The sequence below is a fragment of the Gasterosteus aculeatus genome, chromosome 11 (genome assembly GCF_964276395.1).
Source record: "Gasterosteus aculeatus chromosome 11, fGasAcu3.hap1.1, whole genome shotgun sequence".
In the NCBI taxonomy this organism is placed as follows: domain Eukaryota; kingdom Metazoa; phylum Chordata; class Actinopteri; order Perciformes; family Gasterosteidae; genus Gasterosteus; species Gasterosteus aculeatus.
In genome coordinates this window covers 17148951-17176480 of record NC_135699.1, presented here as the reverse complement: position 1 = coordinate 17176480, position 27530 = coordinate 17148951, and the positions used below count along the sequence as shown (strand labels likewise).

The following is a 27530-nucleotide window of genomic DNA, read 5'->3' as shown; positions in this document are numbered from 1 at the left end:
CCGACGATACTCAACTGTATCTGTCGATCAAGCCAGAAGAGACGGACCAGTTAGTTAGACTTCAAGAATGTCTTGGAGACATCAAAACTTGGATGACCGGCAACTTCCTCATGCTGAACTGAGAAAAAACGGAAGTTATCCTGATAGGCCCAGAGCGCCTTCGAAGCCAGCTGTCACGTGATACAGTTTTTATGGATGGAATTGCTCTGGTACCCAGCAGCACCGTCAGGAATCTGGGAGTTCTCTTCGACCAGGATATTACCTTCAACACAAGCGATATTCCTGCAGTAGTCGTTACCAGTGTTGCACTTTTACTACTTTAATATTGTACATATGAAAGTATTATACAATAATATTTATTCATAACAAGATATTTTTATTAACAGAAAAACACATTTTAAAATTCTTATTCATCGATTTGTGCAAGAAGAAGAATGTGCATATTTAGCTTTACACACTGAATGAATAGAACATCATTTTTTGCTGTAATTTCATTGTTCATTAGTATTTATCATCAGGTAAAGGGCTAAATTACACAGAATAATGTGTCACATGCTTGGTTTATTTTATTTGGTTTATGTCAAGAGAAGTACAGCTAATTAAGAAGTCCCTAAAGACACATTTTGATGGCGTTTAATTTAAGAGTTAATAATCCTCTGTGGTCACTGAAGCACTACTGCACAACACATGCCTTTTTCTCATCCATCTTTTCTTTTTCATCAACTTCAAATGAAATTTTCTTTCCAATTCCATGTTTCTTCATTTCCTTCTCTGGATAAAATGGCATCTCCAGTATGATTTGGTTCTCCTCTGCTGTCAGCAGACCTTTGCACAGGAAGTCACAGATCTTCTGCCATGAGTCCAACTCGGAGCGCCAAAGTGCGGCTCTGGCTCGGATGAACTGTGAGACTTCGGTCTCGCTGCCGTTGGCCAGACCGATGCTGTCTTTGCAGATGAAGAAGATATCCATGCCCAGGGAGAAAGCGTTGAGCCCGATGAGACCGGCCCTTGCCGACCCGGAAATCTTAACAGCTTTGGTCGCATCCACAAGTCCATCGATGCCTTTTCCAATAGCACCAACTTTGCATAGCGCCATGCCTACTCCCAGAACCACATCTTCTGGGCTTGAAACCTTCTTGCTGACCTCCTCCAGACAATCCTGGAGAATCTGCACATCCTCCATGAAGCTCTGGAAGATCTCCCCGGCTTGCTTTTGATGTTTATTGTTTACACCAATCTCTGTGGCAGTGGTGACCAATCCGTTGACCCCGCTGGTGATTCCCATCCCCACCCCAGTCATTGTGAGAGCGAAAGACACTCCAGCTGTTACAGGAATCAATACCAAACCGATGATGGAAAGCACACCTCCAGCTGCCCCCACTGAGCTGCCTACCACACTGGAGATCTTTGCCCCCTTATTCATCTGGTCCAGCTGAACAGCATTCTTCTCAAGGTCTTCAAGAAACTGAAGCATCCGAGGCTGTCGCTCTTTGATCTCAGAGATGAAGTTGGAATATTCCCCCTGAAACAAGAACACCGTCCGGAAGCTCTGGTTCATCCTAACGAAAGGAAAAAAAGGTTAAATGTCACTTTAAAATTCAGTATGAAGAAAATGATTAGAACCTGGTTCTCTTTGGAGGAGACAATGAGGCCAAAATAATAGAATCAACATACAAGAACAAGTGGATACAATCTGAAATAAAGGACACATTCTAGTGTGTGTTGACTCCTGTAGGACAACAAACATAAAACAACTATTATTTCATTTCAGTCCTTACGGCGGATTTAAAGGACATTTGGATTACATTTTTTAATTTTTTTTTCTTTTTGATGTGTTTAAACATTACTTCAGAACGGATCTGGTAGAAAAAAGAACCATAGATGCTTATTGGTTACCTGATCTCCTCAAGCTCCTCAATGTGCCAAGACATCACTTCAATATCATCTTCAGACAAATCCACATCGAGATCCACCAGGGTTTCATCGTTCATCTCTATGCAGAAGTCACTGAGGGAGCTGAACAAAGGCACAAATTCATATTTTATAATATTTGTATTTATTTTGCTAAATATGTATATGATTATGGAAATATCTATTGACCTTTTCTCTAACTCCTCACAGATTGTCTGTGTGGTTGTAATGTACTTGTCCAGCTGATACGAGAGCACCTCCACATTGTGAAGTTTGGGAAGGAAGAAGGCTGTAGCATCTCTTCTGAACCCGATGAGGAGATCGCAGGTCATCTGTGCAGCGCTGATCACAACCTGAATGTCTTCTGGGCAGATCCCTTCTGGCAGATGCAACATGGAGTTCTGGTCCGTGAAAACATGAAGCGAGGTGACCGCCAGGTTCTCCACTGCGTCCAGGAAGCAGTGGAGCTCCTCCAGACCTCCCAGAGTGTCCTTCAGCACGGCGGCCAGCTCCGCCTCCAGCTCGGCGCGCCTGCTGTCTGCAGTCACCTGGGTGAACTTGCTCCCTATGTACCAAAAAAAGGCCATGACTTTGTTGTTGGACTGGGTGACGTGGTCGAGGCCTGGGTCGATGCCGTCAGCTCTTTCTTTGATGTCCATCATCATGTCCAACTCGGTCTTCCTCCCAAGCGTCCACTTATGGACCCGCTCACAGAATTCTCTCACTGTGTTGACGTAGATGAGGGTGTCGTTGACGTAGCAGCACATGGCCTCCTGAAGTTCCTTCCTGTAAAGCATCCTCCTGTTAGTGAAAGCTCAAACGTAATTCAAGCTACTGTGTTGCTGCTGGGAGCTTTGGACAGGACTCAGACAGACTCTCTACATCTCACAAAGAACTAACTACACTTAACTAGAAAATGCATTTCCTGCTGAAAATGCGTTGGAATGCAAAAAGCTGAAAGCTGAAATGAATTTTTAAAAATAGCTGAAATTACAGAAAGTTGAAGGGAATTTGAATACATTTGCTGAAATTACAGATATTAGAAAAGCTGAAATTAATTTCAAATTGCTGAAAATACAGAAATGGGAGAAGCTGAAAGGAGTTTCAATAGATTTGGTGAAAAAGCAGAAATGAAAACTGCTGAAATAAATGTGAAATCTTGCAAAAAAAAATACAGAAATGAATATTAAAACATCGATGTTAAGAGGCATAGGAAAAGCAGAAATAATTTTTAAAAACTGCTGAAAATACAGGAAGTGAGGAAGCTGAATTTCAATAGATTTTCTACATTACATTTACATTACTCTACATTACAGGTCATTTAGAAGACGCTTTTATCCAAAGCGACTTTAAAACCATGGCCTTTTCACATTTTTGCCTGGGGAGCAATTAGGGGTTAGGTGTCTTGCTCAGGGACACTTCAGCATGGAACATGGGGGCAGCCTGGACTCGAACCACCAACCTTGTGCTTCCCAGCGCACCTTCTCTAACCCCTGGGCCATGACGGCTCCAGGTTCTAAAAAATACAGAAGTTGCAGGAGCCTAACTGAATTTTAAAAAGTACAGAAATAACAAAAGCTGAGATGACTAAAAAGAGGGGGAGGGGGGGCGAGTGTCTTTATCACATTGGTCTGTTGACAGAAAGCATAGCTGCGTCATGTGACTCCACTAATCAGGTCATAGGAGCAGCTGTGAGTCACAGACAGAGATCCTGCAGCGTGTGAGCGAGTAACCACGACAACGGCGCACCTGTGATCATTAACGATCTGCTGCAAAGGGCAGAGACAGGACAGCGAGTTACACAGAATCCACACCTCAAACAAATATCTACCAGCGAAAAACTATATCAGCTATCTAAAAAATACGGCGTTTTTACGAGACCCAAGACTCTACCGAACGCATGGATGTGCTTTTTATGTCTGTCCGGTAATAAATACGGCTCCTATCGCCGTTGACAAAACGTGTACCTTCTGGATTTTTAGAGAAATATGTCGGCAGATTTGTATTGGAGCCTATGGGGTTTTGGCAGAGGTTGTGTCACTCAAACACTCCTTAAGCCAAAACTAAGATTCTGGCGCTGCCTCACACTCTAGCCCTCGAGGTCCCCAATCTAGCAGACGCAATACACACTCATGTAAAAGTCAGAAACGGAGCGAAGAACTAGTGAAACATAATCAGTGATTATGAAAAACGTACAATAGATAACAAGCAGTTTTTTCATAAAATAGTTGAGACTTGTGTCAACATTTGAAAGTTTAAATGGTGTCTGTAGCTGAAAGATTTGCGAAGCTGAAAAATCTGAAAGTTGAAGAAGAGGATTTGAAAACAAACTCCATTTGAAAACCATGTTAAAATATTAATGATTATTGATTTATATAAATTCAAGCTTAAGAGGTAGAAAGCTGAAACGCCATAGCCCGGAAGCTGGAAAGAAGCTGAACATTTTAATATTTGAACGGTTTTAATAGCTGAAAGTGTGAAAGGTGCCACGGAAGAAATAGAATAAGTTGAAATAAAGAATAGAAGAACAATACTTGGAATGCTTAATGCAGTGTTTTTCAACCTTTTTTGCGTCAAGGCACACTTAAGACACAGAATAAATCTCACGGCACACCAACAATCGGAAATGATATGAAAATCAATCCCAAACATAGTTTCAGCATGAGCATAATATACTCTAAGAAATCAGGGAAACGCGTGTTCTATTTGTTGTGTTTTATTAAACTTAACATCATCCTAATGCCAAGATGGCACAGGCTTTATGCCCAGTATCTCTTAAGCCTAGTTTATGCTTCTGCGTTGTCCCTTGCGTCGCTTTTCACACCTCCTTGCGTCCTTGCGTGTGTCGAGTCCGCTAACTACGTCCTTTACGGAGTCTCACATTTCCGCTTTCATAGCCCGATAGCACCATTATTAAAACGAAGAATGTTTACGAGAGAAACGGATCAGATTTAAGAACTTTTGTCAGAAGAAATGCGTAAATATGAGCGCTTATACAAGCCGTCATTGGCGGGTTGTAGAAGCGGGTTGGATTCACGGAGGGAGATCGCCGCAAACGCCGGTTTGCCGGTGTTACACCCCTACTGGTTTTTCCACCTACTGGTTTCCCTACGCGTGCGTGTTTGTGTTCACTCCACAGCTGCAGATGTGTCCGCCTCAGTTCCCTGATTCGTCACACATTCACAAACATATTGCTGAAAATCTTCAAAACGCATCACAAATCCATTGCAGCGTTTATGATTGTATAAGTGAGCACCACATCACGGCCACGTATGAAAACATTTATATAAAAATATATATTAAAGGAAAGATCGGCACAACCTGGATTCGAACCCGGGGGATCAAAACATCAAAATAGTAACCTGGTGGCTGCTCTTAGCAGTGCGCCACGGAGACACACAACTATTTGTTGACCCTTAGTATAATTTATTCATTTCGTTGACGTAGATCAGCATGGAGGAAACCTTTTGGTGTCGTGGATTTAAAACAACTGGTTACCTTGGGCGTGTCTTGGAACGCTTCAGGACATGTGCAACGCTACTTCTTCACGAGGCTGCAGGCTTGCGGCGACACATTTTGATAAAGAAAGGATATTGTTTTCTTACGGCCATCGCGTGACGTAAACCACAGACACGAACAAAACAAAGTTTAGAAAATATATTAAAAGATCGAACCGACCAGGTTGCGAACCCATGCAGCAAAATGCAAACGTATCACACTGATGCTCGCGCTATGCGCTGCGCCACGGGGCAGTACGCAGGGTTTGGTCTTAATATATTAGTAGATGGTGATTGGCGTTTTGAAGATTTTCAGCAATATGTTTGTGAATGTGTGACGAATCAGGGAACTGAGGCGGACACATCTGCAGCTGTGGAGTGAACACAAACACGCACGCGTAGGGAAACCAGTAGGTGGAAAAACCAGTAGGGGTGTAACACCGGTCGAGAGGTGCGCAAAGTTGTGGAGGAAAATACGGGACAAATGTGTCCGTGATGAAAAGCAGCAGTGGCGACGCACGGGGCAATAAAGTATATAATAAATAAACAAATAAATAAATAAATAAATAAATAGATGTGACTCTCTGGGTAGTCTTCACCAAAACACGTCACTCCGTCTGTTGTTCTGGTGGTGAATTGCTCTGCAACACACGCAGAACCATGAATATTGTATTCATTGTATTATATAGTATTGATCCTTAATACCACCAACAGCGCGACGACACACGAACACAAGTTGGCTCTTTTTTTTTTTCACCAATGAAGTGACAGTATGTAAAAATATATATTTTTTCACGGCACACCGGACAGCCTCGTGCCGCGGCACACTGGTTGAAAAACACAGGCTTAATGCATTCCAACAATAAAGAATAGAAGAACAATACTTGGAATGCTTAATGCATTCCAACAACTAGATCTGCAGAGACACTAAACGGGACAAAAATTACACACAAAAGAAACTCCCATAATGACTAAAGAGATGCAGACAAGATAAACTTCTACAACGTAATCTGTAAAGAAACAAGGGGAGAGCATTGGATTTGTCACGTAATGAGTATGCATGCTAGTATTTCTTCTTCCCCTCAAATTGACCCCAAAGAAATTCTGAGGATGTTGTGAGATGATAAATTACTTTCCAGAGCATAAACCATTTAAGAGCTGATAAGATGATCCTTTATCAGTAACGCAGCAGGGAAATACACAGGATTACAACCGCAAAGGGTCAAGGGCAAACAAAGACCTTGTAAACTTTCTTTTTAAAAGATAAGATATGATAAATAAACAGTAATAAAAGGAAGCAAGAATCCACAATAACTGAAATTAAATATTACATCTTGATTTGATAGATTCTTCAAGCACCATAAAGAATCTGCTGTGAGAGTGAAATTAAAATCTCACCCGGTGCTTAAAGAGGTGATAACGTCACAACATGCAACATGAGCAAAACCACACCAGTGTATCTAAAATGTATTTAACAAGTGTATGACGTGTCGTGTGTGTCTCTCCTACTAACACACGTACTTTATGTGACATGTTTCCTCTTTGTGTTAAAAGTCTTTACCTTGCAGCAGACATGGTCCTCGTGTTCGTGTGACGTCTTCGGTTCCTAATCGTATCACCTGTGTGGTGACACTACGAACAGACTGGATCTCTCTCAGTGGAACCCTGGAGAACAGATGCAGATGCTGTTGAGTTTCGTTTCCTTTTCTCCGACTCGACAGGTGGAACTCGTCAACCGCACCCAACTTTGAAGCTTTTACGCGTTCCGGCTGTTGTTCTCTAAACTTCATTCCTTCGGCGTTCTCTTCACTGCCCTCGCGCCGTGAACTGCGCCTCCTTCACATGTTTAGCTTTCTTTCTCGATGACGGTGTTGAGTTTCGTTTCCTTTCCTTTCCCTTTCCTCCTGGAACTCAACAACCGCACCCAGAGGAGACATAACTGAGGTTTGATTCCAACTGTCAAAAGAAATGCCTCCTAACGTCTGTTCCTTGACGTCCCCGGAAAACGTCACGGGGTCAAGGACAGATGGTTAGGAGACTTCATGAGGATACAGGAAAAAGGAAACTCTTTATGTTTATGGAATGCGACGCGTCCACTGAGCAACGTGGTTATGATGCGACGAGAGACGCAAGTTAGTGACGTCAGTCTGCAGCGGCGAAACTACCATTTCTCCGAAGATGGACAACAACAAAGAGGCATCTTAGATGCCGTCATAGAGGCGACACAAAACATCAAGTTCAAAGTATTCCTTTATTATAAATGAGTCATGCTAATGGTTACTGGCACGACCTGCTCTGCTCGGTCATGGTCGTTATTTCTCGTGAGCAGCCGAATAATATGAACTATTTAAATATTGCCGCCGCAAGGAATTGTGGGACGGAATGATCTGTGTGTGTGTGTATCTGGTTTAGTGGTTTCTATGGTGAAGGAGCTCGGGAGGGAAGCGTTGGAGCTCCTTTGCGTTGGAACATTCAAACAGCTCTCATCCTGGCGGCCACTTACTTCCGGGTCATTTCACTCGGTGAAGAAGGTTCCTAAACAAAGACGACTGTTGAAATCCAGCCAACTCGAGGCCGATCAGCTGAGCTCGGTTTACCTAAGGGGCTGGACGTAAAACACCGGTTTCATCCTCGCGAGTTCACGAGATCTCGCGAGAGTCACCTGCTGATTTCCTGATGCTGCCCTCGTGGAGGTTTAAAGTTGATAATAAGATTTAAAATTATGATTTAAGTGACTGTAAAGGGAAAGGTTGCTTTATAGATGCTAAAGGCGAAAACAGTGATACTGTGGTACTGTACTTAAGTCAAATCCGGTATATTCCCTTGGATTCCTTTTTAGAGCGCTATGAAAATGTATTATCATTCATTTTCATGTAGGTTACTTTAGTTGATTTCCATTTTATGAAACTACATTTGAGCGAAAACATTGACTTTACAGGGATAACTGTTACTGGAACACATTTAACCTTAAAAGAGAGTTAATCATTCAAAATAGTGATGGTGAAAAGCAGCTTTGCAGCATATTTTGGTGTATTTATTTTATTTAAAAAAATTAATATAACATGAAATTGAAATAAAACCGGTGCCCTAATGCATATTATACTTTAATGATACCTTCATGGTTTAGTACACTTTGATGGTGCCGTTGACAAGGGTCAACGGCACCATCCAGTGGTTTGAAAGACAGAAATCCTTAAACTTAAAATCTTCTGATTCAAAAAAGAAAAATTCTAGGAATAATTTGATTCAGAGGGCTGTACACTGATGGATTAAACACTGTTGGTAAACTTTGTTGTTTCTATGGCAACTGGACATCCGTAATCTTTATGTATTGCCCCAGCTGATCTCAATTCACCTCAGATCAGGCAACAAATCAAGTAATTCAGTAATTGAGAAATCATATTCCTAATGACGTTTTGATGAATCCCGCCCAAAAACAGTAAAAGCATTTCAACATCATGGAAGCACTGGTTGCACTGGGTTTAAATCAATCTGCATCATGGACCAGTAGGCCCAACAGCCCCCCTCCCCCCGGGGGCCCTGAGCAGGTTTCCTCCGGCCACGCAGGCGAAGGACGGGGTGTTAAAACGCTCACTCAGCTGCTCTCGGCTCAGCGCCGACACCGAGGGATCCGAGTGGAAACACTGCTGACGCCGCAGTGTCCTCACAACACGCGAGGCAACATCTGCAGAGCACTCTGAAGAACACAGATGTGGAGGGGCGGGGGGGGGTCATGTTACAATGACCCGTTTTTTTGGTGATGTGGTTTGTGGTGCTGTTGAAGTGTTACACTGATGGTGTTTTTATTATATAATGTATAAATATAATAGAACAATAGAAGGAGCGCAAAAAACCCTATTTACAAAATGAGAAGAAGTTGGATCCAGGCCTCTGTGAGCATGTAATTCCTCCTCCTGGAGGGATGAAATGTGTTTTAACACCAGAGGGCCCTCGGGTGCCTCTAATGAGGCTCAATTACTGCGTTCAAAGTGCGACCACCTTTGAGCCAGCCTCTGTTTCCTTTCCCTCCCTCTCTCTTCTTTTACTCCAATTTACTTCAACCCCCCCCCCCCCCGGGGGCCGCCGCTCTACAACAAGGCCCCCATTAGGGCCGGATTCGCCGAGTCAGATCAACAAAGAGAGTCCACGTCAGGGGGAATTGTTTGATGAGGGGGACGGGCGTCCCAAGCAAGGTCTTCAGCCGGAGCTCGAGGTCTTTCTGCTGGCTTTCTGGTGTCTTCAGGAGGGATTTTGCTTCAGGGAGAGTTTACTGCACAGCTGGTTTGGAGATGATGCTGCTGAGGAACACACTTCATGGACTTTCCTTCATGCAGAGCTTTGGAATTTTTAACAACAACACTTTTTTTCCCAAGGTTTCATTTGTTGAGTGTCTGAGTGTCCGGAGGCCCGAGAGGAACATGATGAGAACCTTTTAGTCCAACCTGCACACACACACACTCTCTCTGACTGACAATGTTGGTCACGAGAAGCTGAACAACCTTTTTCACCCACATCTTCAGAGCGGCGGGTCTCGAACGCTTTGCTCGCTGACAGACGGGCGAAAACCGATGGGAAGATCACAATTATTTATTATTGCTCCTGTTGTGTCAGATGGTTCGGGAGGTGTAAATGCCTCATTCTGAGTAGTGGAACAAAACAATTCTTATTTTCAGGAGGTTACACACTAGAGGAAGAAAAGAGAAGCAAAAACACATCAGCCTTCAAAGAGAAGGAACCACAAGCAGAATACATGTTTTTATTTCAGAAATACATGTAAATGTGATCCATTACGCTCCAAACGCTGCTAGGCAACAAGATAGCGAGGATAAGTTGGGAATTAAACACAAGGGGCCAAATACACTTTGGGAAAAAACGTTTTTAAAAAAGCAGCCTGAAAAATTGAGGAACGAAGACGTTCGTTTCTGATTGTGAGACAGAGGTTTGAACAGCAGGGGGCGACAGACTCCACATGTGGAAAGCACCGCTGGAGGGAGCTGTCCTTTCAGCACCACACACACACACACGCACACGCACACTGTGCAAACACTGCACACTAATTGCATGCAAGTCGGTCATTTAAAAAAAAAGGTGAATTTAATGCAAGTGCATGAATTGCAACCTTTAAAATCAGACTCTTCGCTCCTCGCTGCTCTCCTCTCGTTAGAGGATCACATCACGTGTGCATTCAGAGATGCAGCAGCAACTAACATCGATGGAACCAGTTAACAGACAGAAAAGAAAGAAATAAAGAGAGATAAGTGAAGCCGGAAGTCAAACATTTACTGAGATTACTCCAGAGAAGACATGCGTGGAAAGAGAGAGAGAGAGAGAGAGAAAAGAGCGGATGCTGCAACAATTGGATCGGACGCTAATAAGCAATAGATGCATTAATCTCAGCCTGTGTGTACAAATGCAGTTAATTAGGTAAATCCTCCCATCCAGAGAGAGAGAGAGAGAGAGAGAGCACCCCCCTCCTCGCCCCCACTCACTGAAACGGAATTTAAAAATATTTAATATCTCTCCAGCAACGAGCCTCCATCGCTGCAGCACAGACACACACACACACACACACACACACACACACACACACACACACACACACACACACACACACACACACACACACACACACACACACACACACACAAGACACACCGTGCGCCGTTACAAAAGAAACAGAAGAAGAAGCAGCATCTTCCTCACATTGACACCACTCATCCTCCGACCACCGAGGGGGGGGGGGGGTTGGAGGGGGGTTCGGGGGTTGTTGAGCGCGTAGCCCCGCTGACACCGTGTCTGTGTGGGTCCGTGCAGCGTCGCTCTCTCCCGGTTGTGTAATATCTTCTTCACTTCTTCTTCCTCCTGCACGAAACCTGCATCCGCGAGGAGAGACTGAGGAAGAGGAGGAGGAGGAGGAGGAGGAGGAGGGGACAGAGAGAAAAAAAAAATCAGGGGGGGGGGGGGCGGATTGCGACTTTCAACGGTATTTATTTGTCCTCCTGTTACATGGCGCAGGGGCTGCACGGACGGGCCGGTCCTGGGTGTGATTCCGCCGCGGTGCGTTCGGATATTCCAGCAGCAGCAGCCGCAGCAGCAGCAGCAGGAGCGGCGGCGTCCTCCTCCCCCCGCACCGACTCCCCGCGCTCCTCCCGCCGGCTCTATGTCGAGTGATGGTCGGCTCGCCCCGCTGGATGCTCCGCGCTCTCTCCGGATCGTCGACGACCGAACCTCCTCCGACCGCAGACCCCCATTTTCGGCGGAAAGCTTCCCAGAGCGATAGAGCTCCATATGGAAACTGGGGATCAGAATTTTAGGAAGAAGGAAAATCGACGCCGTTCATTTATTTTCATTTTTCTCTCATTTTTTTAATCGGTTGCTATCGTTTTTTTTTGTGTCTATGTGCGCTTTTACAGCCTGCTAATTAATCAATTCATGTGTTGAGCCTTTGCTTTCGTGCTTTTAAACAAACGGCAGGTCGAGAATTTGTCTTTTTTTCCCTCTCGACGGGACTCGAAAGCGTCCGTTTCTTTATTCTCTTTTGTTTTGCACTGATATGTTAGATTTCCCTGCTGTCCTTCGTTTCCTTCCCGACTTTATTATCTTCTTCCCCTTTTGACTCACACATTAGAATAAAACTATTTTTAACATAATAATCCGCAGCTGCAGGCTTAGTTATAATTCTTAATTCTAACTGTTACAGCCTCAGACTAAAGTAACTGTAACTCACTGTAACAGACATATTGAACTGTTGTACTGTACGCCTGCCATTACCCTAACACCCCCCCCCCCCCCCCCCCCAAACCATCTCTGTGCTCATGCTAATTCTGCCCTGTGCTCAGCTGTAACCTTTAGAGTCAGGAAACAGGCCTTTTCTGCTCTTCCTTCGCAGGCCCGTCGAGAATAAACCCCAGTTTGGTTAATCTCACTTCCATTTTTAGGCCTCGCTGTGCCTCTGTAGGCTTCAGGACGTAATTAGCCCCTTGTTATCCACCCGTCTGCAGCTGGCGGCCCGTTGAAGCGCTATCGTCTTCTGCGTACCTGATTCCTCATTTCTTTTTCGGGGGGCGAATAAGAGTCAGAAGGAACAGAGAGGGGAGACGCGCTCGCCTCTTCCTCTCTCCTCCGTCCTCAGATTTTCTCGTGTCGTGGTCCTCACCCAAACGCAACCATAAGGTTCCTACCGCATCCTCCTGGTCCGCCCTCCCTCGCCTTCGGCTCGAGTATATCCCGTTTTTTCGGTTTGGTTTGGTCCCGCAAATTTTCAAATATTTACTTCCTGTACATCAAGAGGAAAGGGGGTCCCCCTTTCATGGAATGCGGAAACATGGGTCTGTTCGACCGCGGAGTCCAGATGCTGCTGACCACGGTGGGAGCCTTCGCGGCCTTCAGCCTCATGACCATCGCGGTCGGCACGGACTACTGGCTGTACTCGCGCGGCGTCTGCCGGAGCAAGTCCATGAGCGAGAACGAGACCAGCAAGAAGAACGAGGAGGTGATGACCCACTCGGGCCTCTGGAGGACGTGCTGCTTAGAAGGTAAGAATACAAAAACTCAACCCAGAAAGGGTTCAAAGTTCACGGCGCACAGCACGCGTTTATTGCTGGTTCCTCTCATGCGAGGGCCTCTGTTACCAGACATGATGTTTCAAGGGCAGAACTGGCAAACGGCACGACACCCATACCTGTAAACTCCGATAGGCACACGGTTTGGGCCTTGGTCGGAATCTGAAGGTGTCTCGAGGAAACAAATGGTGTATTTGCCATAAAATGTCCTTTTCGAAAATCTTTGATTCACTCCTGCAACCTGTGACAAGCTTACAAGGTCTACAAGGTCAAAGGAGACTGAAACTTTCCACTTACATCCACTTCAACTCCACTTTTCCCGTGGGTGATTGGATAGTTTGACCTCCTCGACGTCTCTAGTGAAACATCACACAAAGAGAAGAGCGCATTTTGCAGTTGAGATGACACATGCGACCTGTAACAAAGGATAATAGGTTCATTTTGAGTAATCACGAGGCGAGAACAAAAGTCATTGGAGCTAATAATGCAAATCGCTGCGTTCTCTCTGACGCAGGTTTCAACACCTTTCAAGGGGTCGCAAGAAAGATCTGAGGGCAAGATTATTTACCTCATTGAAAAGAACAATCATAACTCTGCTTTCACAATTTATGTTTTTGTTCCATATTTCTCTATGTTTTGCCTTTTTTTTGTGAAATACCGAATAGCAGGACCTTTTATTCTATAAATGGAACAAACTCACCAAGATGAATGACCTTTTTGGTTAAAACGACACAACGGGAGACACCGTTTTAAATTTAAATTAACGTGGATGTGGACGATGAAGCCCGACCCTCTTCTCCAGAATCCAGAAAGAGTCGTTTCTGCAGGCAGGGAAGTGGGTTCCTGGTTACAGCCTGAAGCTGTTGCATAAAAGCCTCCCACACGGCTCTGGAACGGTTCCTCCAGTCAGACGTTGGAGGTGAAATGATGAAATGAGATATGCAGGAGCCGTAGTTACGGAGGACGATCGGTCACACGTCATCCCGTCATGTTAGCGGATCGATACACCGGGGAAACTTCAAATGAGGGACGCCGGCGGTGCGGCCGGCGAGGAAGTGGCAGAAGAAGGCCAACCTGCCGCGACGGCGTGCGCGGTGAGCAAAAGTAAAGTCACGGCGGAGGTGTCGGCCGACGCGCCTCGCACGCTGATCTTGCCGCGTGACCTTCGAACCTCAGATGTCAAACGGCCTCACGGGCCGAGCGCGGGTCGGCAACGGGACGACCTGCGGCGCGGGCGTTGTCGTGCCGACTCAAACTGTAACCTCGTGAGGGGACGCCGGGCGCGACGACTCCCGGCTTAAGAGATCAGGTCAGAAGTCCAATCGAAAGCGCCTGGATTTGGTATTTTTACAATGATAACGTATGAAACGGTGGGGAAATGGCGCCCGGTGGCTTTAGTGAGTTGGTAGTTTGAGCCCGATGCTCCTTCGTTGGGGCCCACAGCTTCTGCGTGCGCACACTTCCTGCTCAGCCGCCATTTTCCAAAAGTTATAGTTAGCTCGACGTCTGACGATTCTCACCTCGGCTGTTCCTGAGAAGCCGCTCAGGCGCCAACAACAGCAAACCGCGGCTTCACCGGCTCCAGATGTTTCGCGAAGGTGCCACAGAGCGTGGACACAAGACGGTTATATTACTGCCGCTCGCCGCCGTTATTTAACCAGCCAACCGAACGCCGCCCGCTCGGCACAACGAGTCTCTCCCTTAGAATCCGGCATCAGAACGGCAGGTAACAGATCTGCCGTTTGTGGTCCGTGAACAGCCCCCCGAGGAGGAGAGGCGAGGCAGCGGGGGAAACAAAGGGGGGGGGCGCTGCATTTACTGACTGGGGTCAGATTCATTTGAATTATAATTATAATTATTTCCTGCACAGGAAATTGGGTCTTAAGAAGCGAGTACATTTAATCATAGGTAGTTTAAACCAGAAACCGCCGCGGTTAAGAAGTAGAAAAGCGCCGAGCGGATGCAGCTGCAGAGACGAGCGGCCGGCACGTCGGGCCCAGACCCTCGCGAGGAGTTCAACCTTTCAGATGTTAATTAGGCCCCGGCGTTCATCTCGCCCAGCTCCTCTCAGACGAGGCCTCGCCGGGGGGGCGGGGGAGGCGATCCACGCTGACGGGGTTCCGTGTCCTCCGTCCCGTCCGAGGCCTCCACCTTCGTCACGGCGCCGCCCTCAGGCCTCGAAACGCGCGTTGTGGACTCCGTCCGTCTGAAAGGAAGGCGCCTTGTGTCTGGTTTTCGACCACGGAGCCGCGCGCGTTGTCGCGTTCTGTTCGGAAGGATTAATCGACAAGAAGAATCTGAATAAATGTATTAATGTGGGAATTAATCACTCAAAAGAAAATGCCCCAGATGTGGAGATCCGTTGTAACCGTGGCGAGTATTTGTTTTAGATTACGTAGGAAAAACGTGCTTCCTGTTATTCGTTCTTGGCTAAAATGGCCACCGCACTTGAACATGGCGTCCCACAGCTGCTGCCGATCACCACCGATCCCTGTGAACACATCCTGCCTCGTGATTCTTATGTGCAACCTCGTGGGAGTATCAATGCAGTGTGCGTTCAAGAAGCACACGTGGGAGTGTGGTGTGTGCGTGCGCGCGCGTGTTTCTGTGTGTGTACGTGTGCACGCGTGGCGTTTGCGTATCTTGCGCGTGCAGCGGGACGAGCGGCAGATAGCAGAGCAGCACAGGCGGGCGGGATTAGTCTCACAGTCCAATCAGATAAGGATTACCCAGCTGCAGAATGTCCCCCCCCCCCCCGGGCTGAAGTGGCCTTACGTTGTGTCACGACACGGATCCACTGTACATGCGGCCGGATTACAGCTGCATTCACAGTGGATGGAAAGTGTGTCCGGGGTCCCGCATCCGCCCCCCCGCTGTGACTCCGTCGGCTCCCTGCCGGCGGTCGTGGGCTCATCGCGCCACGTTGCCGGTGGCTCCGGGTTGTGTACTTGTCGTTGCAGCGGCCTCTCCGGCTGATACCCGGGTATCAGTGCGGGCTTCATCGATCCGGTTTAGAGTGCAGCCCTCGGGTCACTTTAGGTTTGACACCAGCGCCGCGCCGCGTCGTAGTCCTTCGTCCTTCGTAGTCCGGTCGCATCTCTGTCGGCGGTGTTTGTTCTTCGAGTTTGTCGCGCTGCCACGTCGATACAGTTCTTCTCCAGATGGATCAGGAGCCGGAGCTCACAGAGCAAAGAGCGCCGGTCGGCTTGTTCGGGCTTAAGTTCACCCGCCCCTCACAAACCCACGTTTTATTACCAAATGCATTTGCTAAATTTCTCCCGCAGTATTTCGTTCATCATCTGTATCAGCAGTTTGACAGGAGAGAGCCTCCGTGTCTGAGTTCTAGTGATCTAACATGAAAGCTTCGCTCGCTACACACATCAAACACACTTCTGAGAGGTTGCTTTATGTATTCAGGACGATATGAAGGGACGTAAACAGCAGCAGGACTCTTCATTTATATTATTTACTTTCATTCTAGAGGAATATTGTGTTTTCATTACATAACCATCTCCTCACAAAGCCAGATGTTGAACAAGGAATCACCCAAACGCAATTTAAAAGCCCCGAAGGAACCACTGTGCCTGATCCCTTCAAATAAAAACATTATATCCTCATTATTATACCAAAGCTGAGAGGACAATGAAGGTTTTAAAGTAATCGCCGCGTCTCGCTGAAGGAGCGCCGCTGCGACGGGGTGGGCAGCAGTAATTGGTTTAGTCGATGATTGATGGCTCGTGTGGCTTCGGTGGTCGATGGGCGAGTGGCTGTGAACGTTGGTGGCACCCTCCAATAAATACGGTCCCCCGCTCGCCATGGAGACGCCCCCCCCAACCCCCCCCCCCCTCCACACACACACGCGCTCCAAGCTACATGTTATATGGGGAAAAACGTAATAATTATCCCCTCTGACCCCACGACACAGCGTCATGGTCCCAGCCAGCAGGGCTGTGTGTGTCTGTTATTTTTAGCCGCAGTCGGTGGCGTTGGGTGGGGGGGGGGTCTATCTTTATCCTACATGGCCGGAGAACAAATCGATACCAAACACACGCTGGGCTTTGTGTAAGCGCTCGCGCGCCGCCTCACACTCACATCTCAAACCGCTGGAAGGAAGGCCGTTAAAAACATCTGCTTTTAAAATCAAACGCGGCGGCACGTGTTGTCTTGAAGTCGGCGTTACCAGCAGAGTGAGCGATGAAAACATTAAGCTCTGCAGTAATCCATCCAGAAGTTCGGGAATACAGTTATTAAGCTTCGTTGTGGTGGTTTGGACTCACGTATTGATTCTTCTCAGTGCGGATGTGAAGCTAAACAGCCAGCAGCCACCTAGCTTAGCTTAGCATTACGACTGGAAACATCTTAAGTGTATGAAGGAGGAACACCAAATACAGTTTGACCAGTAGCAACTGCAGAGGTCAAAGGTCAAAGGTCGAGAGCAGCAGAATCCAGTGTTCCCGGCGTTTCCTCTTTGCTGCCGCATCTACAAATATGTTACCCTGGAAAATGCAAAGTTCCCGTGTTAAAGTGGCTTGAATAACCACTCGATTTTCAGTGAGATTGCACTCTGATTACACAGAATTGATCCTCTTACAATGGAAGTGTAATTACCAGCAGACCAATCTCTGATTCCATCGCAGCAGAGCTCCTCTCGGTTCCCCTCCACCGGCCGAGGAAACATCCCGGAGAGACCCGCCGCTAAATGATAATTAACTGCAGATGCAATCCGCTCACTTGAAGGAGCTGCAAGTCGCCTGCTACTTTTTTCTTTTCCCTCCGTCGCGCGGCGACAGAACGACAATCTACCTTTTGATTAATTGGTGGTGTCCGCGGCGCGGTTAATTTGCAATCCGTCACGCCGTATTTGCTTTGTGTCAGAACACCGCCCAAACGCACTGCATCACCTCAGAGCGAAGCAGGAGGCCGAGTCGCCGCTAATGCTAATAGCCACGATCGCACCAGTGATGACGATGTAATGCGTGCTGGAACAGGCGGATTTGCCCTTTTTGTTCTTTTTTTTTTTTTGTTTGTTAATGTTCACTCATGTCACTAAAACACTTTCTGGCTCCTTTCTGAAGCCAAAGCGACGGTTCTGCAGTAAAGAACTTTGTTTCGGTAACGACGAGCCGCCGTATCAAACCCAATCATGTTTGTTTCAGTTTGGTATCAAGATTATCGTTCATTCCACTGAGGAAAAGCTCATTGCATCTTGAATGCTTTAAGTGGCATTAAAAAGGGGAATATGTTGATGTAGAGATGCAATTAAACTTCTAACCAATTTTTTGGAGCATTTACTAGAATGGGATTTATTGTCATCCACAATAACACCTCTTATGGATCTTTTGTGGTTTTGGATTTATCGTGGGACAAAAGAAGACATGAAGCCGTTGAATCAGATTGAGGTAATTGACATTTTCCGACAGATTAACAGATGAACGCAATCGTTGAGAAAAGTATCTGGTACATTAACCAGTGGAAATAATTGTCGAGTAGAAGTCGAATAGTATAAATGACCAAACAAGAGAAACTCAATTTTTTTGTGATTAATTTCATTCGTTAGACACAAAAGCTGTTTTATAAGCGGGAACTAGAGACGTTCTCACCTCCAGCCCTCCAGCACCCAGTGGGAGAGCCGCTGGAAGGGGTGGAGGAGGCCTCACGGTTCCTGTAGCTGCAGCTGGGAGGGGGGGGGGTCACCATTGATGGATAAGAGAGCACTTCAGGTCCAGAGATAGAGGAGAGGGCAAGGAGGAAGGAGACAGATCTGAGGAAGTGATGTTGAAGCAGCCGGTCTGAGGGGATGAAGGAGATCCGTCCAGATGTCTCAGGTGTGCGTCCGTGTTTCAAGTGTGCGCTCGAGGCTTTGTGGTGCAGTCAGACGACTCGGGGGCCTCCGGTGATGCATCTGTTTTCTGTGCATCAAAGGAAAGCCGACGGCGCCGTCGCCTCAGACCGCCGTTCTCACTGGATTGATTATGTGTTTAAAGGAAAATCAGAGACAGTAACAGATTGTGTTCCTCCTCACCTCCATATTTAGATCATTATCAACCAAAGAATCACAATAATCACCCAATAGTTATTCCCCGTCTTCACCCATCATGTGTCCAGCATATTAACAGTGTTCACTTTTCAAAATGTCTCATCATTTTGTTTCATCTGTCTGTTCAAACGGATTTTTTACTCATATTTACGTCCCTTCATCCAATTCAAAAGTTGTTCCCTCTGGCCTGTAATCACCAACGTGTGAAACACCGTAAGCAACACAAAGTGACGAGGTGATTGTGATTGTGTTCCGGCTAAAAACTAAAACAATAGATCTGACGCGTCGTCTGACGTCCCGGCAGGAGCGCGACCTTCTCCCGCGTGGCTGAGCCTTAGCAAACGGATGTGCCGCTTCCTCCATCACTCACAGCTGGAACCAGCTGGATGCAGCCGCGCGGCGCTCCACCTGAAGGAGGATGGAGGAGGAGGAGGATGATTTAAGAGGCGCGCGACAGGACGCGATGCAAACCCGGTGTCACGCCATCGATTCTCAGACAAAAGCATCCAGCGAACCCGCTGACGATGCCGCTGCTTCTCCTTTGGACACGGAACTTCGTCTGCAGGTCAGAGCGACTCAGTCAGACCACGTCGCCTCTGTTTCCATCGCTGCATCCGGATGTAGGCGAGGTGTTGCTAAGGCCGCTGAGGAGGAGGAGGAGGAGGAGGAGGAGGAGGATGATGTAATTTCCAGGCGAGCATCTGCCTCTCTCTCCTCCCCCTCTTTTCTTTGCCGTGTGTGTGTGTGTGTGTGTGTGTGTGTGTGTGTGTGTGCGCGCTCACCTTCATCGTCTCTTGTGTTTCTGAGGAACGGGATGAATGTTTGATGAGGAGCAGCGTGTCTTCCCCCTTTGCTCCCTCAGATCGCTTTCCAGGACAGGGAGTCTCTGCTGATCACGGCAGAGAACACGCGGCCGCACGAACACGCTTCCACCTGCAGATGTCATGCAGACGTGAGCCGCACATGCACGTGTTCTTCTTCCCTCGCTCACGCTGCGCGCGCGTAATCTGCACGAATTGCGTGTGCGTGCCTTTTCGAGTCATGCCACGACAGCGGCGATGCTGTAAATCACCCGGCCGCCGCACGTGACCACCGTCAGTGGTCCTTGGCGTCGGAGATGGAGATCCCGCTGACCTGCGGAGTGCCCTTTCAAAATAAACGTCCCTTTTCGCAGGCAAAACTGTACTTTTTCATCGTTCATATGTTTTCTTCTTTTATCCTTCCGGTGCAGAAGGTAATTCCCATGTCAGGGCTAAAAATAATTTTCCAAAATGCACCAAATTGGAGTATTTTAAAAAAGACACTTACCCAGAAGGGATTCTGCTCTCTTTGCTGCCCTTTACCTCCCCTCCAAACATCTGCTGTTTTCTTGTGTGATTGTATAGCCAGAACAAGGCTGTAAGAGCAGAGGATCCATATGTTGCACTTATGGGTTGTTGTCTTTGTGTCTTATTGCACATTTATCCTCTCAAACAGCAGCAACCTAAACAAATAATAATATCCTGGGGGTCGCTCACCTGAATGGAATGCGGCCGTTATCAATGCGATCAGAGGTAAAAATGATAAAAGGTATCTGCACCCACAATTCCCACTTCTGCCTTTTACTTGCCACACTGTTTTTAAGCGTCTAAAGACAGCGTCCCTCACATTTATGGACTGTGTGTGTGTGTGTGTGTGTGTGTGTGTTTCAGAGGCTTTCTTACACATTGCAGGTTTGATAAACCACTGTCGCTTTTATGGATCTTTTCCATAGATTTTTAGCCCAATAGCACATAATACAATAATAAATGATCTTTATGTGTACTTGAGATTGTAGGCTGTGAATGAATTATTGGTTCCATGAAGCGAAGACGAAGAACTAACAGCGACCTTGTTTATTGACGCTCCTCTTTTAGAAGATTTCTCTCCATTTGCGGCCGTCGTGCTGCATATGGATTCCTTTCATCAACCCTCGCCGCTACTGTGTAAGCGCCCTTGAAAAAGGTCACTTGACAAAATGGAAATTTGCGGATCACTGTTCATATTTAATTCCTCTCATTAACTGTGTGGAGCGCTCAGGAACAGAGAGATGTAGGTCGCCCTCGTCTCCACGCGTCACCGCTGAGCTGGTGTGAGACGTGCTCGTCCCTGCTAACCACGTACAGGCGCAATTAAAACCATTAAAGGACCATTCCGTGACTCCTCGTCTGCCCCCCCTCCCCCCGTCCCCCCCCCCCCGTCATTTGAATGGAGGCGGTGATATTAAATTTCCTCAGCAGCTACTTGGGGATTTAACCGAAGAAAAGGACTCGGGGAAGAATGGGAGGAGGAATGAAAAGAGGCAGGGAAGAATTGGCTGGGAAGGAAACTGTGTGCTTGTAATATGAGAGGCGGGAGTGGAGGGGATGGGGGGGAGGATGATGGGGGGGAGGATGGGGGGGTAATGCAGGGGGGGAGGATGGAGGGGGAGGAGGGGAGCTCACGGACGCAAACATAGCCAGCAGCATTTACATAGATGAAATGAAACAGGGAATCGGATGAATACATGCCTCCATCCGCCGAGCCATCTCGCCTCCCCCCCCTTCTCCCCCGCTCTCCCCCGCTCTCCCCCCCCATACATACCGCTGCAGCAGGGCAGAAGATGACATGTGGACACTCAGTGAATTGCCAATTGCCACAGAGAGAGAGAGAGAGAGAGAGGGGGGGGTGGGAGAGGAGGGGGAGGGGGGGAGACACTGAGGGGAGGCGGTTTGACGCATCCAGACTGCAACCATTGGCTTTTTTTTTTCCTACATTAAAGATTAGGAAAAAAAGAACTGCAGAGAAGCACCACACTGAATACTGGATGTATCCCCCCCTCCCCCCCCCCCCTTCTCCAAGTCTCTACCTCCTCACCCCTTTGCTTCTCTGACCCTCTCTCACGCTACCTCACCCCCTCCCTCCCTCTCACACACACTTTCAGCCCAGGAAGAGAAATCAATAGCCACAAATTAATCATTCTGCCTTGGGCAGGCCAAAGGGGGGGGGGGGGGGGGGGGGGGGCGTTTAGAGAGCTACACAGAAAGGTATTAGGACAGATTCCTCCAGATGTTCAGAGTTTAGGCATCTTTGAACTACACGCGCACACAAACCCACCGAATGCTCACCGGATATCAGACATCGAACTCGCTACGTCGCTTTAAATAACGTTCTGTCTCTTCGTTCGGTGCAAAGCACGTTGTTCTTGTGAAGGACGTTTACAAGCAAAGTTTCTTTTATTTTGAAGGTCCGAACGTTGAAGCACATTCTCCATGAAAACAGTTCTTTGAGTTCGGCCGTACTTCAGATGTGACGTCGACATTTATTTCGTGAACGTCATCAATCGGTGGTGGGATGTAGAACTCTGAGCTTTTACTTTGGTAAAAATAATCAAGCAAACAACACAACGTCCCTTTGATGAATCAGATGTGATTGACAAATGGGAAAATATTCCCATGGCCTATTTTCAAGATGTTGTGATGGTTGTAATTCGGGCCTGTTGATATAAAATGGTCACTTTTTCATGTTTTCTCTTCTGGTGTCTTTTCAAAATGGCCGATGACTCCTTTCAGAATCAAAGTGCGTAACTTTGTACTTTAGTGTCCAGACACACGACACCGTAACCGGCGGAGACGGGAAAGGTGGACGCAGACGGCCCCCGGGCTCGGAAAGAGAGCCTCGCCATGGCGAGTATCGACCGGCCCGCCCCCCCCGAAGCACCGCGGCCTCGCGGGAACGTGCAAACCGAGTAATGTGTCCACTCCAGAGCTATCCAATCGCACCCCGGATTTGTAATGTGGACATGAGACACCGTGTTAGCAGTAAAGCGGCATTAGTAACCGTCCATGGGCGAACTCGTATTCGTTCACCTCGGAATCCGCTGCAAAGACGCACGAGGTGCTGCTCTGTCCGAACGAAGTCGACATGAAGGCTCATGGAAAGAATACGGTGTTAGAATTTGCATTTATGGAGAATTTCATCGTTAGAGGCCGAAGAGGAAATAATAATGAATGAATATTTCCACAACCGATACCAGCGAGTACTGGCCTCCCTCCTTCAGTGGGGGAGGTGGGAGTGATGACACTGGTTTTACTGGACGCTTTTCAGGAGGAGGAGAAAAAGAAATGGAAGAAGAGGAGACGAGTGGGCGTGAAGATTAATATCACACGCTGGGAAGAGGAGAAGGACGTGAGGGACCTCCTCGTGACGAGGAGACGCGCTTGCGTTTCATGCAGGAAAAGACGAGGAGAACACAACTGGATCTTTGCGAAAGCGCTGAATTATTCATGAATCGTCGTTATTATCTTACACATGGATACAATATGATACAAATTATTCTGAACTGGAGCATTGAGCGTGAGGATCAAACACTCGCATGTTTCATGTTATTTGACATTCTCGCTGTTAAAGAGGATGAAAGTGGTCCTCCGGTGACCACGAGGAACCAGCTTAAGGTCAGTCAGGGCGCCGTCGATCCCCCGGAGTCCTCGTGCTGGTTTAAATGATGATAATAAGAGCGTCGATCTCACAGTCGGGATTCATCTCTCGTCTCTCTCTCTCTCTCGAGGACGTCAAACTGTTCTCGCGTTTTATTACCGAAAGACGGATAAAAAAAACAACAACATCCCGTTTCCCCTCAAAGAAAGTGACACATGAAGAGTGATTCACCGTCGCTGTAAAAAGACAACGCGACCGTGGCTCCGTGTCCAGGAAGCTCTGGTGCCTTTACGGCTTATTTCTGCTGCCGGATGAACATTTGCGCTCTTTTAAAAGCTGCCGGAGGAGTTCCAGCTGTGCGGGCACCACATCAGCAGCGGTGATGTGTATCAGGTGGAATGACTCCAGAGGCTCTGGGGGGGGGGGCACGCTGATACTCTCCCGCTGGCAGAGGCCCTGAGTACTACGATACGACTCCGCCGTGCTACATCACGGCTGCGCTCGACTCCCATCGATCACGTCCCCCCCTTTCGAGGTAAACGGACATGTACTTTTAATCACACCTGTTCTGCAGGACTGAAGAGCGCTGATTTCCCCATACGTGATACAGCACACCATAAAAAACACATGAACAACACGTTGTGCAGTGGAGGTCTGAACGTTGCTCGTCGCTCGCGTTTCTTCTGTGACCATCGTGTAGTTTCTCGCGCGAGCAGAACATCCACCTGCTGCCGCTTCGCTCCTTTAACCTTGACGAGCAGTTCAGGTCGGCGGCGCTTTTGTGATGTCGTGGTGTCGTGTCAGTGTCGCCTGGCGACGTACAAACGCAGAACAAAGGGCCGAGAGATCTTTCTTTTTTACATACAGCCACAGAGAAGACGCCTGTGTGCTGGTTTCCATGCCAGTGAGATGGAGACGGGAGGAGTGGGCGGGTGGACCGACGCACGGCGTATTTGGGTGGTGTGTGTGTGTGTGTGTGTAGCTGAGAGCGGTGTTAAAGTGCATTTAACAGGCTGGGGGGGGCTATCAGGACCCTCCCCCCCCCCACAGTGAGTCAGACCTGTGAGCCGTCCTGAAGAGATTACACAACAGCGTTATGATAATTCTGATGATCTGACACTAAAACTAGACAGCGGTTTCCATTATTTTGTCCACCCCGTTAGTGTCTAAATATCAAGACAACATTTTAAGTTGTCATCGACTTGAAGATATTTGTACTTTTATTGAAGGATTTTCAATTTCACAAAAGCCGTTTTCATCCTTTAAAAAATCCTGGAAAAACTGGAGGAAGCAAAAAAAAAAAATGAAAGAGCGTTTTATTCCAAAACATAAAATGCACATCCAGGTGTTTCCTAAATGTACAAAAAGTTAGCGTAGATAACGCCTCATTTGCATATTTCAACGTTACATTACGAGAACGTGACCCTGCAGCCGCAGCACGGATCTGATCACATCACCCAGCATGCTCTCTGCTTTTGGAGCGCTTCGTCCTGTTTGTCCCGATCCCTCCTCGTTAACGTTGGATCCTCCCTGATCAGGGAACGGGAGGACGGTTGGAGGACATCGGCTTCTTCTGATAGATGTCCCTTCAGCTTTGATCCCGTAACCGATCACGTGAGGAATCAGTTGGTTAAAATAACCGATAACAGCATCGTCGTTAGTTCAAAATGCCGTCTCAGTCCGTCTCAGGGACACACAGGTTAAATTGTTCGTCTCTGCTGCTGTATTCTTGCTGCTCGCGGAAATCGTTATAATCTGGTGAAACCGCTGCATCGACTGCCTTTGATTTGTGCTCTTTCACCGTCGCCACTAAAAGCACCCGCCCCCCCCCTCAGGTCCGTCCTCAAGTGTTCCCGCCCTTATTGATGCCATTTGGGAATCCGGTTGATTTAAATGGGAATGCGGCACGTTTCACAAGATCGATGTGCAGCTGTTTTAAGAGGGATATTTACGACGCGCCGCCGCCGCCGCTCCGCTGTGCAGATTCCGCTCCGATACCGTGAGCTCACTTCCCTGGAATGTGGCGTAAATCACGGGGGGGGGGGAAAGGCCGGCGGGGCCGAGGCCACATCGTTCAGGACTTCATCACAGCCGCATCTTCATCGTCAGCGGATCCGCGGCCCGTCGGCGAGGCCGTGAAACCTGAGGAGAGGAAGCTCAGAGGAGATTACGTCACCGTTGTTTCCAAGCAACACTAAGTTAGACAACAGCTATTTGATTAGCTTCAGCTGACCTAAATAGAAGCGGCGAAGACGTTATCTACGGGGGGATACGTCAGGCCTCATTCACTTATGTGTAGGTGGAAATGTCCCTACTTTGAGCACATGAGTGGGCGCTCACAATCGCTGTTGGATTCATAACACATGAGAATCGTACCATTTAGTTCCTACGACCACGTGTGCGTGAAGCAGAGTTATTGTGAATTGACGGGCCGCTTCCCGCTGTCGGCACGCCGCCGATTCTTCTGCACGGGGCGACGTGCCGGGGTGCTCCTGATGCGGCGCCGTGTCATCGCGTTACAAACCGTCATCCCAAGAGAACCTGGACACTAAATGTCTGCGTCGAAAACTAGCTAGCGAGCTAACACCTCGCCACGTGCTACATTCGCGCGTTTAGTTCCGATGACGAACCTAAAAGGCGTGTTCGTGCGCCGTCCCGTCATCTGCACAAACAAAAGCTTCCTCTGATCGTAGGCGTTTGGCCGGCGAGGACGAGGACGTTTGCTCAGAGAGCCGCGATGTCGCCCTGAACTTGAAAATTCGCCGGCAGCCTTGCGAGAGTCGGTTCCTCGCACGCTGCTTCCTGCAGCGAGGACGCGTGTGATCATTTATTTATTCCTAACATCCCCGGGAGTCGGTGTCCTTACGTGACCACCTTGTGTAGTGTGAGTTGTGTTTCTGTCAAGTTGTGTGTGTGTGTGTGTGTGTGTGTGTCAAGTCATTTTTTAAGCGACGCTGGCAGAAATTCAAGGTTGAGTTGAATGTTTTGATGTAATTTGTCTTTGGTGATTTCAGGCATTTAATCTTTGTGGAATTGTTTCTGACACTTGATGGATCAAACTGTTTACTGATTAATGCAGATAAATTATATTATATATAATAGATTATTATAGATTATTCTTGGACCCTTGTCATCGCTCGTCTCTCCTCTCACTTCCCTTTAAATCTCCCCACTGTGCACTAATAAAGTGAACAAAGGACAAGCAAAAGAAAGCTGCGTTCCGCGGGATTATTCCCGTGGAGGAACAAGAACCGCCGCGTCTTCCACTCAGAGCCGTTTGCATGTTGCCCGGTTCCCGCCGCTGTGGTGATTCAGCTGCGAGGGATTAAGGTGGAGGTTGCTTGGAGCGACGCTGTGCTGCAGGCGGGACCCGTCTGCGTCCTGCCGGGCGGACGCTTTAGGTCCCACTGCGGCGCGGCGAGTTCACCGGATGGTTAGTTAAGCTCCTCCAGCGCCGCCTGCTTCAAGAGCAGAGTTTGCAAAGCATTTTAGAGGCTCTTTTTGTCTTTTTAAGGCCCCCGGAAGGTCGTTTTAAACTTTCGGGGCTTTCGGGCGGGCTGGTCGACAACGGCGAAAGAATGAAAAGAAATGTGGTCAAATCTTCCAGAGAAGAAGATCCGATCCGATGGATTAGAGTCTTCTGACATGCATGTGTTTTCTTCAAATCAGTCGCTAACGAGTGAGAGAAAATGTGAATAGTGATGACGGCGGGTAATCAAGTGGTGAAGATAACAGAAATATTTAAAAATGAATCATGATAATTAGAAGAAGAACGGAAAGGACACGCGTGTGTAAGCAGACAAACAAGTCCGTTGAAATGGTGAAAAAGGGGAAATCAACAGTATGTGTCTTTTATTATCCTTTAATAAATGAAATACAGATTAAACCTTCTGGTGTTTTCGCTCCAATAGATGAATTCCCCCATCCGTTCACATCGGCCCTTTTAATGGCGTCTCTCTGCGGTCACGTCATCATTTGTTTTTATTCTCCCGGTTTTCCCCCGACGGGAAGCGGCGGCGGCGGCAACGGCGACGGGAAGCGTCGCGTCCTCCGTCCCTCGGACTCCACGAGCTCTCGCTCGCTCTCCTC

The 27530-nt window shown here is 47.7% G+C and overlaps 2 protein-coding genes across 4 annotated transcripts in view; one reads left to right on the top strand and one right to left on the bottom strand.

The window, feature by feature from the left end:
- Window positions 1-359: 359 nt before the first annotated feature.
- On the bottom strand, window positions 360-8041 carry LOC120827447 (uncharacterized). 3 transcript variants are annotated; one of them, XM_078084153.1, is made up of 5 exons: window positions 7912-8041; window positions 6970-7073; window positions 2101-2697; window positions 1897-2016; window positions 360-1559 (listed from the first exon to the last, which is right to left on the bottom strand). In XM_078084153.1, exons 2-5 carry the CDS (start codon window positions 6981-6983, stop codon window positions 674-676), a joined length of 1617 nt encoding a protein of 538 aa, XP_077940279.1. In that variant the 5' UTR covers window positions 6984-7073; window positions 7912-8041; the 3' UTR covers window positions 360-673. The 3 variants fall into 3 exon arrangements, with proteins under 3 accessions (XP_077940279.1, XP_077940278.1, XP_077940277.1); XM_078084152.1 differs by lacking the exon at window positions 7912-8041 and adding an exon at window positions 7155-7530; XM_078084151.1 differs by lacking the exon at window positions 7912-8041 and having other exon boundaries at window positions 6970-7536.
- A 2911-nt stretch (window positions 8042-10952) lies between these two features.
- Window positions 10953-27530, top strand: part of cacng2a (calcium channel, voltage-dependent, gamma subunit 2a) — a 35835-nt gene continuing 19257 nt past the window's right edge. Inside the window, exon 1 of the mRNA XM_040190332.2 lies at window positions 10953-12943. Within this exon, the coding sequence (XP_040046266.1) occupies window positions 12718-12943 (226 nt within the window). The 5' untranslated portion in view covers window positions 10953-12717. The remainder of the gene's footprint in view (window positions 12944-27530) is intronic.